This window comes from Caloenas nicobarica, chromosome 11 (assembly GCF_036013445.1).
Source record: "Caloenas nicobarica isolate bCalNic1 chromosome 11, bCalNic1.hap1, whole genome shotgun sequence".
Taxonomy (NCBI): domain Eukaryota; kingdom Metazoa; phylum Chordata; class Aves; order Columbiformes; family Columbidae; genus Caloenas; species Caloenas nicobarica.
The window spans coordinates 646,702-663,847 of NC_088255.1; the positions used below are offsets into that span (position 1 = coordinate 646,702).

General features: G+C 39.8%; 1 protein-coding gene across 1 annotated transcript in view; it reads left to right on the forward strand.

The window, feature by feature from the left end:
- Positions 1–17,146, forward strand: part of SYN2 (synapsin II) — a 189,208-nt gene that overhangs the window by 74,513 nt on the left and 97,549 nt on the right. Inside the window, exons 2-4 of the mRNA XM_065642730.1 lie at positions 5,571–5,628; positions 8,625–8,716; positions 13,177–13,333. Of these exons, the coding sequence (XP_065498802.1) occupies positions 5,571–5,628; positions 8,625–8,716; positions 13,177–13,333 (307 nt within the window). The remainder of the gene's footprint in view (positions 1–5,570; positions 5,629–8,624; positions 8,717–13,176; positions 13,334–17,146) is intronic.

Below are 17,146 nucleotides of genomic sequence, written 5' to 3' on the forward strand. Positions count from 1 at the left end.
TTTTCCTGTACAAAACTTGGGACTTTCTGTTCATCTTATGAGTACAAAATATTTTTATGAACCTTACCATGGGAAAGTGTAGTAGTCATTCTAATGAGTCAGATTTGGAAAAGGTTATAATGTGTTGCATCACATATGAGGTCTTCTAGTGAGGAAGGATTTAACATTTAAAAATACTTTCATTTGTCATCTAATTTAAAAAAAAAAAAAGCCCCCAGAAGTTACATGGTGACTATAAATCTTGCACAGAGGTAATAGGCTAATGGTAAAAATTACATAATGGGAGGTGTGAGGTTTTGAGACATTACCAGAAAGGCAGGCTAGTGTTTGCTCCTGAAAGAGTTCGTGTTTCACCTGAACATGAGGCGTTCTGCTGCTCAGAAGAGCTCAGGCACCAGATCCGAGAGTGGGAGGCATTTTCTCCTTGATTAGATCTCTAGTGAAAACACTGTGCGTCCAGGCACAGAACAAACAAATAGAAGGGCTGTTGATTAGAACAACAAAGATGGTTCTTGCGCTGGACGAGCTGTGCTGTGAGGGAAGAAAATGGCTCTGTTTTGTTTAAATAATCAGACTAAAGGAGATAACATTCAGATATATGCCAAGGGGACAGGATAATTTCTTTTTTAAAAAAAAAGGCTAGTAATAAATTAGGAGGAAAAAAATGGGATTGCATAAGAGATTGTGGAAGCCTCTGGAGATGCCACATATAAAGCTATTCTGAAAAAACCCACCTTTCTAGCAAGGGGGATGTGCAGCACAGAAAGGGAAATGGAGTAATTCTTGCCTAATAAACTCGCGTTCTTTATTTCTAGATCGTTTATGCTTTTTTAATATGCTTTTAGAGGTGAATCTCTTTGGGCAACTTGTGTCTGGTCAGGAAAACCCTCCACTGAAAACTTTCCTCTCTGCTCTTTCCTGGGTTAGGCCCTGGGCAGTAAGGGCGTCCCGGAGCCAGTGGTTCCTACAAACGTTTTCTACTGCCCTGTTAAGCTGTGACTGCTCAGGTGCTTTCATGATCCTCGGTAAAACTGAGCAGATGAGCAAAGAAGAAATCCTGTTAGTTTGCTGGAATTAACGGTGTGATCGGTTCCCACATGAGCCCCCTGGGATGACTCCATCACCTGCTAATGGACACTGGGACCATAGTGCTTGGGTTTGTTCCCGGTCATTCGCTTTCCATATATTACGACTGACAAAACTGGTACAGTAGCTGTAGAGCCAGCGGTTTCGGGTAGATATACCGTGAAGACCGAGACATTGTACCCCTGGAAACAATATGATACCCCAAAAAAATGACCATGCTCTGCCATTGGGCACAGAATAAAATGTTCAGAAATCATTTCCGTTGTGACCTTGATAGATTAAATAGGCTAAAATGCAGTTGTTTATGTGTTACTTTATTGACAGAAGGCTGGACCTTGACTTAGAACGGAGAACTGCATTAATTGCGTCCTGCCTGTCGTACTGGGGAAAAAAAAAGTGTTTAGGGAATGCATCAAGTTTCAATTAGGGTTTCTGTGGATTGTCATATCACACGGTGAATAACTGGAGAGAGCAACCGGTGCATCCTTGCCATGACAGTGCTCCCATGGAACTGGGCATTTCATCAAACCGAGTGACAAACAGCAGAACTCGACCGGCCTGATACAAACGTGAGCTATGGGACCCATTAGAAGTAAGCCATGCTATTTCAGAGCCAATAAAATGTGCTGCTGTTCAAATTTACAGGCTCCTGGTAATGGAGATGATGATTAATCTAATGAAATCAAACTCAACAGGGAGCACTGCTAGCACTAAAAGTCATGCGTTTGGTATGTTCTAGCACTTATGTTATGGTGATGCTCTGCTTCTCCTAGGACAATTTCTGTATGAAGTAATAGCTTGAGAAAACATAACTGGTTTATATGAGACTGAAATACTGGTTGGGTCAAGTGCAGAAGTACAACTTGACAGTGCAGAAGAAAAAAAGAGTGTTTTAAATCCAAATAGGTCTTTGCAGAAGCTGAGTAACACATTTAAGAGTATCTAGTGCCTTGAGAGTCAGGTTTTAAATAAGAGATTTCATTCTTTTATAACAGTCTCTTTTATTTTTCTTTCTTTTTGTTTTATTTTTTAAATTGAATTAGATAATTAGTTATTTCTAACCAGATTTAAACTTGAATACTGGGCTTGCTTTCTCTTCACCATTTTCTGTTCCGTGGTGAGGGCAGTTTGTGGCAGTCTGCCTGGTTCTGTGTCAATAGTCTGTCCCAAACTTCACACGCACGTGGCCGTTCCGCTGGACGAGTTATTTGAGACTGCTTTGTGGATACATATATATATACACATGATCTTACTTGAATTATGCTAGCCGTTGATAAATGTTGGCAGTCTGCAGTTTGTGTGCTCTAGAGGGTGCTACTGTTCTAAATGATGAACAAATTCTTGCCCTGATGTAGGGAACTGGCACTATCGTTATTTTCGAACGTACACTCTTCTTGTTCATCAGCTCAGTCATGAGTTCCCAGTTCACTGTTCAGACATAACCAGGAATCGGTGTCCAAAGCGAGCTGAACCCTGGGCACACTATGCTATTTGAAAAGAACAGAAATCGAGCTGCCAGCGCTGCATGAATGGCCAAGTGCCAGTGTCAGCGGCTGGGCTGCGCGGTGACGTGCACGCCTGGGCACGGGTTTGCGCCAGGCCCCTCGTGTTTGCTGGATGCTGCTGTTAACTGTTATAAAGGCTGTTGCCGATAAGCTTTGCGTTGCAGTGTTAAAGAATGCAACCTGAAGTAAAAACCTGTTGTATGTTAGCAGAGCGTTTTACTATTGACTTTGCTGCCGGTTGAAAGTAGCACCAGTTTTAATATTTTGTTCGTTTATATGAAATGAAAGCACGTTGGATTCATGGCATAGTAAGATACTGCAGAAATATATGTAGATGCTGTGAAGTGTGAGGGAAATATTTCAGGTCCTTTGTATATGTTTGAAACGTTTTTCGTGATTGCTACTTGGTTCGTTGTCCTCGCCGAGGTTCAGCAAGTAGTATGAGTTCATATTGCGCTGTATCTATGGCAACTGTATGTTCTATGGTTGTTTAATTTTAAATGTGCAAGGTTTTTATCCAGAAAATGAATTATGAAGCAAGAAATGCATAAATATTTCACATATTTTGAAAAGATCGCGACTCTAAGAGGTCAGGCTGATAACTCCCGTAGGCGGCATTCATGTTAGTAGCTGTTTTCTGTACTCTGAGGCTTTGGAAAGCAGCTGTTTGCACAGCGAGTTTCAGGTGAAGGATGGTGCAGTTTGCTTTCCTTCCCTTCCCTACATACAGTGCAAGAAATCATCAAGAATGGGCAGCCACGTGGGACTTGAATTGGAGCGTGTTTGCTTTGCTAACTTCCCTCATGTGACAGCTCTCCTTGCACCCTTGGCATGCAATATATGCATGTAACAGATGTTTTTATGATAAGATTGCACATTTCTTATATTGCGAATAGGAAGCAATTCAAGCAGGACACGTCTGTATTTCCTAAGTATAGGAAATAAAATGGAACACTAGGTGCTATTTCACAGCAAACTCGTGCAAGAATTTCTTCGTGTTTGTTCTGAAATGACCATGTTATGACTTTTTGCTGTAAGATATTTTTTTGAGATATCGAGATAAATTCCTGCAGTTTGTGGCTCAACATTTGGAGAATATTATTGAATATTATACATTTTTGTAAAAGTTGTTTGCTAAAGCTGCTTTGCTATTAGGTCCCTTTAAATGTTTAAATGTCACATTTGTTTTCAAGCCCCAGATTGCTTAACTTCAGTGCTTACTACTACTGTTTATTTTCAAAGCTGAAGTCGTTTGTTGAAATCTGAATCATGCCAGAGTTTAGTTGTTTAAAGGTTGCTTCATCTAAATGTTGCTGAAGTAGAAAGACTGAATTTAAAGGAGTAGCTTCTCACTGATTAATAATTAACTAATGTTTTGAGCACATTCCAATATGTGCAATGAACTTAGTGCACATGGGGATCAGAATTGGAGTTTTGAGTCTTTTTTGAGCGGTAAATCTTAGCTTTTCCCCTAGGGCATTTAAGTTGTCTGTTGTTCTGAGTTGGTTGCTGTTGGGAGGCAGACGCGGTGTTATCTCTGAACGCAATCCCTTGCTCCCTGCTCTGCTTTTGTGGACTTCTCCCAGGTAATACACTTGTCCTTGGTTTTCCTGCACCTGTTAGATTAACGTGCTCCTGCTGGTGCTTCAATAGCAACAGCTTTGTAATAAGCCATGTCCAGGCATCTTCAAAGTTGTCAAGAGGTAATTTTCTTATTCCCCATATGGAATTTCAAACAAGTTTGGAAAGAAAAACAAGTGATGAATAATAGTTCTTTAAGTTAGACTTGTGATACAGTGTATTTAACTTCTACTTTTTTATTGGCTAAGATATCTGATAACTTCATGTGAGTATGCACCTCCTATAATAAAGCCATGGGTTTCAAACTTCACATTTCATATGTATTTATTACAAGAAAACAGCATAAACCAGTAATGGAAGCGCTTTCTTCATTGTGGTCTTCTTACCAATTGCGTATTTGTACAGAATTAATTGTTAGGCAATGTTTTCATATGTCATTTCAGCATAAACATTTTCTTAGCTTTCTACCATCCATTCTCAATAACACCGTAAGAAAAAGGTTGCCAGAGGCAGTGTTTGCCATTAATTATTACGAAGCTTGGTTCTTCCACCACTGAAATCAGTGGTGAAACTCTTCTGGACCTCAGTGGGAAAAGGATTTTCCAAAGGCAATAATGAATTGTTTTAATCTGTAGTATACATCACTCTCACCAATGAGGTAGTTACCAACAGATTTTATTTTTTTTTAATTCCTGTTTACTCCAAAGCAGGTGCCAGCTGCCCAGGGCACAACTGGCAGGTTCGATAAGGGTATCTGGTAGGCCTGCGGGGCTGGCTCAGCGGGTTCACTTCTGTTGTATCACAGCAGTCCTGATGCACAATAATTCCTCATCAGCTCTCCTTCAGATTAATTACATTGTCTCAGGTTACTGATTAGTACATCAAGCACCCACAAATTTCACGACAACAGTCTCCGCTACCCCTGATGTATTCCTTCGAAACAATAGGAAGTTTCTAAGCATAGTGTTTCCAATAAAGCAGTTTTTCTAAATAAGGTATGTGGACAAAGATTGACGTGAATGGTCGTTAGGAAGTTGTTCACATTGAAATGAATTTCCACTGGCGTCGTCGACTTTACTGAGAGCACGACTGCATCTTTTTAGTGGGGCTCATTGTTAAATTGATAACTAGTTGTGAAATATGTATTTCAGTATGTTTTAATATACACTTTAATGTTGCAAATCACATTATTTATGCTTTTTATCACAAAATACTACATGATGGGATGTTAAGGTTATGAGGATGTCAAAGGAAGGAGAACTGTTTATGTGTAGTATGTATATTCAATAAGTATATATGTGTATTTTCAAGACACTAAAGGCCATACAGGAAGCTTTTATGTAGCTACTGGTTACAGATACAGATATCCTTGATTTTCTCTCTCTCTTTTTCCTGCAGGGCTAAGGCTTTTCGTGGAAAAAAGGTCCATGGAGAATATGACATAAAGGTTGAACAGGTAACTAAATGACTGAATATTATTTTTTAGATTTTCTATTCATATGAATACACATACATATACAAATACATACCTCCCTAGAGGTATTCAAAAGATGTGTAGCAGTGACACTTGGGGACATGGGTTAATGGTGAACTTTGCAGCGCCAGGTTGACGGTTGGACTTGATGAGCTTAAGGGTCTTTTCCAACCTAAATCATTCTATATGCATATATGTATAGATAGCTAGGTTGTCCTTTGGACTTAAAAAAACCCCCTCACAATTTAAGCAGGGCACTCAAATATTTAATTCTTTCATTCTAACATAGTTCTTTTTACAGGATTCTGACTGTAATCTGCACAACACTCAAAAAATGCCATTTTCAAAATTTGTTGCTTAGAGACTGTGAATTTCCCAGATGCTCCATGAATTACATGTTGCTTTTCTGTATCACTAATCCCTTCACTTAAGAACACACATCCACCCTGGTTGCGCTGCCAGCATGTGTGTTTTTTTAAAAAAAGCACTGAATAAATATGGAGATATAATTCAGGGTGCATTAGAATTGTGGCTATTTTATTTGTGCTAGATAGCTGAAACCAGGAGGGTAAATAAATATTTTCACTGCTTTTCAATCTGCAGTTATACAAATAGATGCTACTTTAAGAAGCTTTAGTACTTAAACTGAATTGTGTTGTCATTGGAATTTCGAAGAGTGAGGGAAGATTATCATGAGCTGTGTGGATTCAACGTATCTAAATTCACTGGAACTGTACAGCATCTAGCTCTGTGAATCTTTTACCCATTGAATATCTGCTGATGTTCTTGGCTTGAAAGCAGGACAGGCTGTGCCAGGGCTCTTCAGAAGGATTAAGGGACAGATGGGAAAAAGAAGCGGAGCTCTTTTGTCCCCAATCCACCTAGACCAGCCCATGCAGTGGATATCATGCACACTGTCTCTTTAATATTAACAAAAGCTCTGTGTAAGTGTAGAATTCACTTCATATGGTCTTTTGTAGGACCAGAACCACCTTTAATCAAGAGATGGAAAATTTCTGAACCCTACTAACCACTCTGTAGTGGGTCAGCACTCTGAAAATAATATGCAGAGTTATTAACAACTACTTCAGTGTCCTTTTGCTAATCACAGAATCCCAGAGTGTCAGGGATCAGAAAGGACCTCGAAAGCTCATCCAGTCCAATCCCCCCGCCAGAGCAGGAACACCCAGATGAGGTTACACAGGAAGGTGTCCAGGCGGGTTGGAATGTCTGCAGAGAAGGAGACTCCACAACCTCCCTGGGCAGCCTGGGCCAGGCTCTGGCACCCTCACCATGAAGAAGTTTCTTCTCATCTTTAAGTGGCACCTCCTGTGTTCCAGTTTGCACCCATTGGCCATTGTCCTATCACTGGTTGTCACCCAGAAGAGCCTGGCTCCATCCTCCTGACACTTCCCCTTTCCATATTGATCCCCACGAATGAGGTCACCCCTCAGCCTCCTCTTCTCCAGCTCCAGAGCCCCAGCTCCTCAGCCTTTCCTCACACGGGAGATGCTCCACTCCCTTCAGCATCTTCGTGGCTGCGCTGGACTCTCTCCAGCAGTTCCCTGTCCTGCTGGAACTGAGGGGCCCAGAACTGGACACAATATTCCAGATGTGGTCTCACCAGGGCAGAGCAGAGGGGCTGGAGAACCTCTCTGACCTACTGACCACCCCCCTTCTAATCCTCCCCAGGTCCCATTGGCCTTCCTGGCCACAAGGGCACTAATACCAGAGAGCGTTATTTTATTTTTATACTACTTAGAGCAACTTATCTATAACGTAGAAACTTTTGTGTTATGTACTAAGCTTTTAAAGTACATGACCTATATTATGAATCCTTGTCATTGTTTAACATGATTTATTAACTTGAGAGCTCAGTTGTCAATCTCAGATTAAATAGATTGTAAATGGTTCTTTAACATTGTCGGCACTTATACAAATATTTAAATCTCGCCCCATTTGCTGTTTTTTACAATAATTTTACAACTGTCCCTTGTGTTCAGAACATCGTAACACTGATCCAAGAAGTATATAAGTGCATGGGATTTAATGGGGAGACATCGGTGCTGGAAATCCAGCACTTAGTTAAGCTCTCGAGGTGAACGGTGCTTGGGGTAGTCAGCACTTGCCTCAACTGAACACGAAATTCTGAAAGCCTCACACAGGTTTTACTTGGGAAGACTTCCAGTGATGCCATTTTTCAAGAGGATTCTGACACTCTCTATTCTGTATTAGTGTCTGCGATAGCAAAGACGCTTTTATTTATCCACTAGAAGACAGCTGGCTGCATTTCAATTATTCTGCTGTGTAATGTTATTGTAAAGTGCCTTGAGAGTTTAAGCTGATGAAAGACTGTGGATAAATAAAAAACATCCTGTCCTTTCAGATAACTGTAGATTCAGAGTATGGAAGTGATTCCTTTTAAATTCCCCATTTCCAGTGTGAGAAGATACTTTGAAAAAGTTATTTGTGAATTTTGCGAGTCAATTGTTTGTTAGCACCAGATCATTTAAAAGAAGAGTAAATGCACATCAAGGAAGTGGAACGGGGGTAAAATATATGAAGAGGCACTAAGTGCTATAGGAAGATGTTGGATTTATCATAATTGTTTTAGCAGTGCTTTTGTACGGTTTTCTTCAAAACTTTATGTGAATGTTTGTTGGATCTGTATTATTCTATGCGATAGCTCCATAAAAATCAAAGATACAGTATCTGCACTGCTATGCAGACGTGAACGAGGAAATACACTTGTTACTGCCCCACAGTCCTTCTTCATAAAGTCTTTATTTTGCTTTCTTTGTATTAGAATTTATTCAAATGTGATATGTCATACATGGCAAATATTGTTGGATTAGTATCCTGTCAGTGCTCATTTATTCCAAGTAGGTATTGTCAGCAGTTCAGATACTTAAAAGGAGGGACTCGGAAAATAAAGGTCGAATAAACCAGAGTGACTGATGTGAATCTTCTTTTCATAGGCAGAATTTTCAGAAATCAACTTGATAGCCCATGCTGATGGCAATTATGCAGTAGATATCCAAGTATTTCGAAATGGCACTAAAGTCGTCAGGTAAGAAAATTGAACAGAATAACAGCAAAAAGCAGTAAATGGCATAATGTATGCATATAAAAGGTATGGAATGGTTTTTTGTAGATGTGCCATAGGGGTTTTGACTGATGCAACACACCTGGGTTGTTGGCGTGGGGAGTGGGAAATGAGGGATCTGCCCAGTGCAGAAATCTGGTTGGGACAGGAAGGAAATCTCTCCAGGTTTTGATCACAAGAAAGATGGATTTGATTAAGATGGGAATGAAGTCTGGTATAAAGAACACGCGATTGGGAGTGCGGGTTATTGATCTGGGTCTGATCTTTGCTTCTGAAATAAAGACAGTCTTGGTGATTTTGTACACACCAGACTTTTCCAGATAAGCAGTATTTATATCCAGTGTTGAATATTTTCTGTTGAAACAGGCCAAGTCATAGCACTGCTCTCAGGATAGTTACTGGAATATCACTGTCTGTTTGAAAGATTTCAATTTAGAGGCCTGAGATTTCCCAATAGGCTGTTTTGTCCAAAAAGGATTATTCCAATGGAAGTCAGGGGGTTTTCTTCAGTGAGGACACCAACAGCCCTGTAAATATAAGAGGAGAAAACAGGGGTACATCTGGGCAAAGTAAAAGCTTAAGTAAGCATTAGCAAAATTATTTCAGACAGTCCTGTATTTTATCTAATTTATGAGAATTACTCCTATTTTGTAGAAGTTCCGTGTAGGAGTTGCTTGGCTGAACAATTGCATGCAGGAAGGTAGATCAAGCCTGGTACTTTACTGATTCTCTATCTTTAGGCAAGAGTAAGGGGTCGGGGGCTGCACAGCATACAGCATGTCTTGTATCTTCATATTTTGCACAACATCTGTCTGGATAAAAGATCTGAAAATGTCTACTCATTTATGCAAAAAAAAAAATCAACGAAAAACTATTGACAAGTGTGCTTTATGCTTTAAAACTTGCAACTGTTTAATGTCTCCTGTGTTCTAAAAACACTGCATCTTAATACAACAACCGCTTATGCCAAATCCACAAGATTATTTCGTTAGAAGAGTAAGAGATTTTTAAAATTTTTTTTTAGGATTGAGGGATTTTTTTTTTTCCTGACAATGGAAGTTTTGGAGCCAGGAAATCTTGACCACTGCTCCTTAGTGGCTTTTTCTTGTAGAGAACTTTCCAAACAGAACAAAAATATTGAGGCCAAGTTAGCATCAAAACATGTCAATACTTAATGCGAGTTGGGAACCTCCAGAAAAGAGCATCATATTTGCAATGTATGAGAAAGTTTGCTGATGTTAACAAACAGAGAAATCTTGTTATGTCATCTGATAACTCTGATAATGAGATGAGAAAGGACTTTATAATATTAGAATTTTTAACTAATTTATTTAACCCAGGAGCACTGCCTGAATTTGATAAATTTCGCTCCAGTCTGTGTGAGATATCCGTGTGTGTGTTCTGGGGTGAGAAGGGTACGGACACCATGGGACAGCAGTTCTCTGTTCCTATGAGAACTTGTCTAGAGATACAGAATATTTTTGAAAAAGAAAATTATTTTTCATTAATGTTCTGTATCTTCAGGTAAGTGCTAGACTTTGTTGCTTTAAGCCTAGTCGGTTCGTGATGCTTATTGTCTCTTGTGTCACTAAGGAATGCAGAGACACTGATGGATGCTACTTTACATGTTCAGTTGATGAGAAACTTCATTTGAAATCCAGTGTTAAATGTGGGTCAGACAATATGTGTCGCATGTTCTTTTGTTTGTCTGTCTCAACTATCAAGAGAGACGGGAGAAACTGCTGGTCCCACTGGTATCAAAGTTCCTATTGAATGTGGACTATGAGCATATGACCAAGAAGGCCTGAATATTGAGATGAAAAGTCTTATGTGTTAATGTGAGCTCCGCAGTGACCTTGTGTCGTAGATTTATGAGCAAAATATTAGCGTAGCAGAATGGAATGTTAGCGCTGCTTTGGTTTAGCAGCGCTTTAAATGTTACTGGGATAGCTCACAAGTCTAATATATGATTTCTAATAACGCTTAATCCACAGCTGATTAACAAAATGATTTAAAACAATTCAATGGGATTTGTTATAGTTAAATCAGCAACTTGATTATGGATTTGATGATGTCAGGGGTCACACTGTACTCACAAAAGAGTTACATCACTCACATATATAGGCACACACACAGGTGTACGGTTAGAAACTTACGTACCCATCTATAAACACATACATATGTGCATTAATCCGTGGATTATAGCTTTGTACATATGTATGTGGGATAAGTGTGAAGGTACACCTATAGAATTTCCCTCTCAAGGTAAGTGAATCAGTCACTTCAATGCATCAGCATTTGTCAACGGGCAGTTTGTTGAAACTCGAGAACTGTGTCCTGGCCACCAGCTTCACAGTGCCGTCCATCACGAGATGCGCCTTCGCTTCTCCGCTCCCCGGTGCCTCAGTTTCCCCAGCACCAGCGCACTTACACAGTGGGGAATTGTTCTCCCCGGATCACGGCTGACCTGCCCTGGAGCCAGGTGGTGCGGTGGCCCAGGAGAGCGTCGGCATCGCAGCCACCACAATTAGTTAGCAAAATCACCAATCGCAAGGACAACATTTTGCTGCCTTAGTTTAGGAGGAAAAAAACTGTGCAACGAGCACCTGCTTGTTTTGTTTTTGTGAATGAAAATCAAACCATGAAAAATCACAGAATCCCAGAATGTCAGGGACTGGAAGGGACCTTGAAAACTCATCCAGCCCAATCCCCCCACTGGAGCAGGAACACCCAGATGAGATAATGCTGAGATTTTTGGATCTTACAAAAAATTAAGCCAGGATTAAAATTCTTCTCATGACCTTCCGTATACACAGACATTCTGTCCAGTGGTAATTACAGAACTAGAACAATTATGCAAATGTATCATGTCCCTTTGAGGACTTTTTGCAAAGTAAATTTTATGTATAGATATATGTGTAAAAGTACATTGCCCAATTCCCCAATTGTTTCATTAAATCAGTATTTTAAAGGACACTTTATGTTCTTTACCTTTCTTTAAGAGCAGTGCTGTGTTTGAGATGATGTGTAGACCCCTTAGCGCTGTTTTAAACAATAGAGGGGGTCTCTTTCTTTCACTGAGTTGTCTGCAATTTTGACCAAGGCATCGTTAGTCCTCTAAGTGTTACACTCATGCTGTGCCAGAAAATTGAATTTCCTTGTTTCAAACACTTGGCACACCACCGTGAAGCCTAGATCACCAATTCTCAGAACAATGCTAGGAATCATTTTCTTGAAACTTGTTAAAGGCAAGCATTTATTTGCAAGTCTTGGTCATCAGTCTACAGTGCCATTTTAATGACTCTTGTCAGTAAATCTTTATAATATTGCTTTTGCCGAGTCATGCATTACATTTGAAAGCCAACTGCAGAATCCAGCTAATATACTTTGACTACTGCATTCGGGCTCCAGTCTCAAAACTGCTTAAGCAATTTGAACATGAATTTTAATCATCTTGGTTTTGTTTTGTTTTACCAAAGTGAGATTTCAGAATCATTCAAGGCATGTAAATAATTACGCTAATTTACTACACTAATTTAATTTACCCTGCAGTCATACTATAGCTCTTCAGGAGGCTGATAGCTTCAAGCTAGTCAGTGTTTTTTCCACCTGTGAAATTTAAATAAGGAGACTCTTTCAACAGTCAAGTTTAGGAGCGAATTGCCCCTGACCCGGTGGCTCTGTCTTGTTGTGTTATGTCTTGTGTTTTCCATAACCTGCTTCGGTAACTCAGTGCCAGGGTTCGCGTGAGGTGCAGATGGTGTCGGGCTGTTCTCCAGGGCGCATGGCGACAGGACAAGAACACACAAGGGTCGCAAAAGGGAAATCCTGGTTAGATACAAGAAAGAAAGAGGACCAAAAAAAAAAAAAAGGTGCAGTCGTAAGTTCAGAAATTCGTTTTGACAGATGTCTTGATCAAAAGTTGTGGTTATCTCCAGTTCTGGTATGATCCTTTCGGGAGCAGTGGGGTTTGCTTCATCTGTCCTTAAAACAGTCTGATGCTAGCTGTGGAAGAAAAATTGTTCTTAAGAAGCTTTAGTTTCTGGCAGAGACATTTGCCTGCTTTGGTTTTGGCTGTCATTGCTTGTGGTTTATAGAAACTAAGAACGTACTCAGAATTTTTATATGTGATTTATCTTTGAGTGGAAAAACAACCTAAAAAAATTGAATTATTTGTCTCTTCTCTTAATGGAGTCGCATTATTGACTGGGTGCTGATGTTTTCTGAACAGCGGTTAAGAAATGATACAGTACAGTTTTTCATAATATCATAATAATTCTTTCTGCCTCGGAGCATTTACCTTTGTTTTGAGTGGTCTTTTAGTACTTCTCTGTCCATCAGCTAGACATGTTTCCCTTGTAAGATTTTGCTGTTAAAGGAAAAACAATTTGATCATTGACTGTTACCAATGTATCTTTCACTAGGTCGTTCAGGCCTGATTTCGTCCTTGTTCGACAACATTCATTCAGTATGGCAGAAAATGAAGATTTCCGTAACTTGATCATTGGAATGCAGTACGCGGGCATCCCGAGCGTCAACTCCCTGGAGTCCATCTATAACTTCTGCGACAAGCCGTGGGTGGTAAGTGATGGACTGAAAAGTTCTTCTGGTGCAAAACCAGTTAGGGACTTTTTTCGTTTGTTTGCTTGTTTAGTTCCCTTTCCTGAATATCGAGTATCGAACTGCAAAGTTACTTAGCAGAGCAGTGAAGCAATAGTGAGAGGAATAAAAAGTAAACTAAGATATTTAAATCATTTTTTTCAAAGAGCCAGTGTAGGCTGTGTGGAGAAAAAAAATATTTGTAGTACAAATAATGAAATAAGTGAGGAAACTAACGGAAAGCCTATCCATTGCTAACATACTTCCTCAACTGAGGAAAGTGTGTTTATTCACAGTTTGTCTGGGAAAAGCAAGCTGAGAATATTTTGCATATTTGTGGTTTTGAACGTAACTTAAACAGACTTCTAGCCAGTGTTTTCCTGTGACATTTTTTGGGGCTGTGCTTCAGCAAGGACATCTGAAGCTGTTCGTTTCCTCGTTTGAAAGCTCTTTTCATAATCTTGTGCATATGGGCCAGGAGTCAGTCTGTTCGGTTACACCGAGAGTAATCACTGAGAATCACTGCTATTTGCCAGTTTTGGTATAGAAACCAATTCAGTTTTTCTTTACGTGTTTTGTAGTGATGGGGTTAGAATTTGGTGATCTTTTTGGTTCGTCGAACGCTAACCATTAGCAGCAACAAGTTAAAATGCGATGTGGTAAAAGATGATTATCAATGGTGCAATCGCTGTTCCTTTAACAGAAGAATTCAGTTGCCCAAGAGCCAATAAAACTTTAAAGAATACCACTTGTTATAAATAGCCAAAGCTTCATAACTTTTTCCTCTAGCATCTGGGTAGGAAAAGAAGGGTTGTCAGTATTTTTCACGCTGAACAAAAGTTTTACCGTAATGCTTTTTATTGCCTTGAAGATGTTTATTTTTTCACACTAACTATGAAAATCCCTCCAAAAGATTGTCAGCAGATTTTAACGTAGACTTATTTCAGCTAATTTTTTCATACTTTTATGTTGCAATAAACTACAGTGGGGAATAAATGATTGCTAGAGCCTTTATAACTTCTCAGAATACATATTGAACATTCATTATTTTAATACATCACATTTTCTATGCTGTGTGGCGTTTCTTAATGCTTTGATTCATTGTACGTGATGAAGCTGGGCAATGAAGCAAGGACAGTAGCATTTATATGCAATAATCATGCAATAAAAAGTAAATGAATAATTCCTCCTTGTAATATTTTTCTGGTGGCATTAGTGTCATGGCTGTTCTTCCACCAAACCAAAAACCGAGATATCTCTTTCTTAGAACTGGTGTCTGCTGATTTTTCTCTGTTATAATAACAACTGGGAGTAACTAGGAGTTGTAGGAAAATTTACTATAATACCTGGACGACCTGGCAAAAGAAATACAAGGTTACATATGTAAAATCATTGTCATGTTCCATATATGGGGATTTTTGTCCCATACAGTACACCTCACAAACAAATCATAAAGTATTTTGCTTATAAGATCTTATTTGAATCCAGAGTTGTAATAATTTTAAAATAGTCTTGAATTATGCCAGAGCTTTTCTAAGGTGTGACATAGCAGTTCGTGGTGAAACGGCTCTCTTCTGAATCGCCGTATCTGTATCTCTGCTTTTTGCAAAAATTTCCTTTGTGGCTGAAATTTCTGTAGTTTGTCTCAGCCTACATAGCAATGAAATGAAAATATTTTTAAGCCGATCTTATTTCGTTTGAACATAGAGAAGAATGATTCTTTTTTTCCTTTGAGCTTTTTCTACCTTGCCATTGCTACATCCGACAGCCAAAACAAGTTTTGTTTGAAGCCCTCAAATGTTGCACAACCTCAGCAAGAGTCTCTTTCACATCGCTCAGGTATTTCCTCTCAGAAATAACTCATCTAGAGACATTTGAAGTGTCAGACAGGACACATGCTTCAGTCTCTGTAGGTCCCTGAAGTGGTTTTCGTGCAGATGCAGGAGCCTGCAGACAAGTGGCTGCTCCCATTCTGAATAGGGGTGGCACTGGACTTCAGCTGGATCCCAGTTTAAGAGTCTGGACTTGGAAAGTGAGCACAAAAATAGTTTCTGTACAAACACAAGGCACTTGTTCGGGCATTTAATTCGGAATATCCTGACTTCTGTTCGTTGGGGTAGTAGGAGATGTAGGAGCAACCGTGTTCATCCCAGAGCACCATGGAACCTTCATCAGATTTGGGAACAGTAAACACTGCAAGAAGTCCTGCAAACCCCTTTCAACCCCAGCCCAGCATAAATACTCTGAGGGTAAAAATCCATTGATGCTTTGCTTCAGCCAATTTCATGAATGTTCAAATAATGCAATGGAATCAAAGACATTGGTTTTGCTAATATTATATTTTAGCCTGTTTAATTAAACCTGACTCAAACACTCTGCCTGTGTGAAATCCCTGCTGCAAACTGTAGGCTGCTTTTGGGTGCATGAAAACCATTGATGCCCATACGGGGCTCCTAGATGTACTTTAGGCCAGCGAATCAAGCCATGTTCCAAACTTAGTTAACCTGTGACTAGAAAAACCTAGCAGAATAATTCTGCGAGTTCCTTGATCAGAAACCAGTTCAACATTTATAGCACTGATGAAAGGTATTGAACCACCTGCCATTTTACATTATTTGTAGTCTTAACATTCGTATGAAAAGACAAGTAGGTTCTACCTCATACACTTATGTATATTTTCATAAGGCACAACTTACTGTCAGAGTTCAGAAGGCACACGCAGCAGTTGTGTCCGTGTCAGTTTGCAGCACTGCAAGTCAGCAAGCGTGCGCTTCAATGTCCCGTCCGCCAGAAACTTTCTTGTTGCCTTTCTGGACAATTCCTTTGTTAGCGTGGATGACCTGATACTTTTACAAAAACAAAAATTTCAAGTTCAAATTCCTTATGAAAAATTAGGAATCAGGACTCTAGAAAAAGTGATAAATAACAATCTTTATTAATTGGTGAGAAATAGATTGACTTTGCTGCCGGTAATATTTGAGTTGCAGAAGTGAATTGCGATTTTTATTACAGTAGGAAATCTTTTTTAAAAATAGGGTGTCCAGTGGAATGAGCCTTTAAGGAATGAAAAATTATTATTACATCAGTGTAAAATCAGGAGTAGTATGGAAATGCTGGTAGGAGGAGTCAGGAAAGTTAGACTAGTTTGAAAATGGCTATCAAATAAAATGAAAGTTAGAATGCAACGTCCAAGATCTTTGTTTTAAAATTCCTGTTCCCCAGAGTATCAGGTATTTGCTTGAGCGTGCACGGCGTCTGCCGTGGGCCCTGAGCAGGTTTGCCCTGCTTGAGACCCCGCAGCGCCCGCCTCCCGTCTGTCAGTCTGTCCGTGCAACTCTGTTCTGTGCCTGCAGACAACGGGCGTTTCTGTGTCTCTGCCAACAGACAGTCAGCAAACTCGTGTTCGATGGGAGGTATATTAAAGAAAGATGGGGGACGGGGGGGAAGGATGCCAGGCACACGCTATAAATATTTCTGAAAACAAGTCTTAGAGCTTGCGTTTGCTGGGGTCAGGACATCCACAGACCTTTACGTCAGAAGTTCAAACCACCGTATAACCTTTGAAAAGTTCAGATGCTAGCAGCCGTGGCGAAGGAAATACTGAGATGAATGTCTGTGGTGAGATGTTTGCGTATTGAAATATGTTAATGATTTGGGATTATTACAGTACTGTTATTTCACTTCTGTGATAATACTTCCCACCCACCTCATGAAAAATGCGTGAACCTGGCTCGTGAAAGGGATTTCACTTGAATGCTGGTGAGAATGTCAAAAAAGCAAGTTACCTAGAGGTAA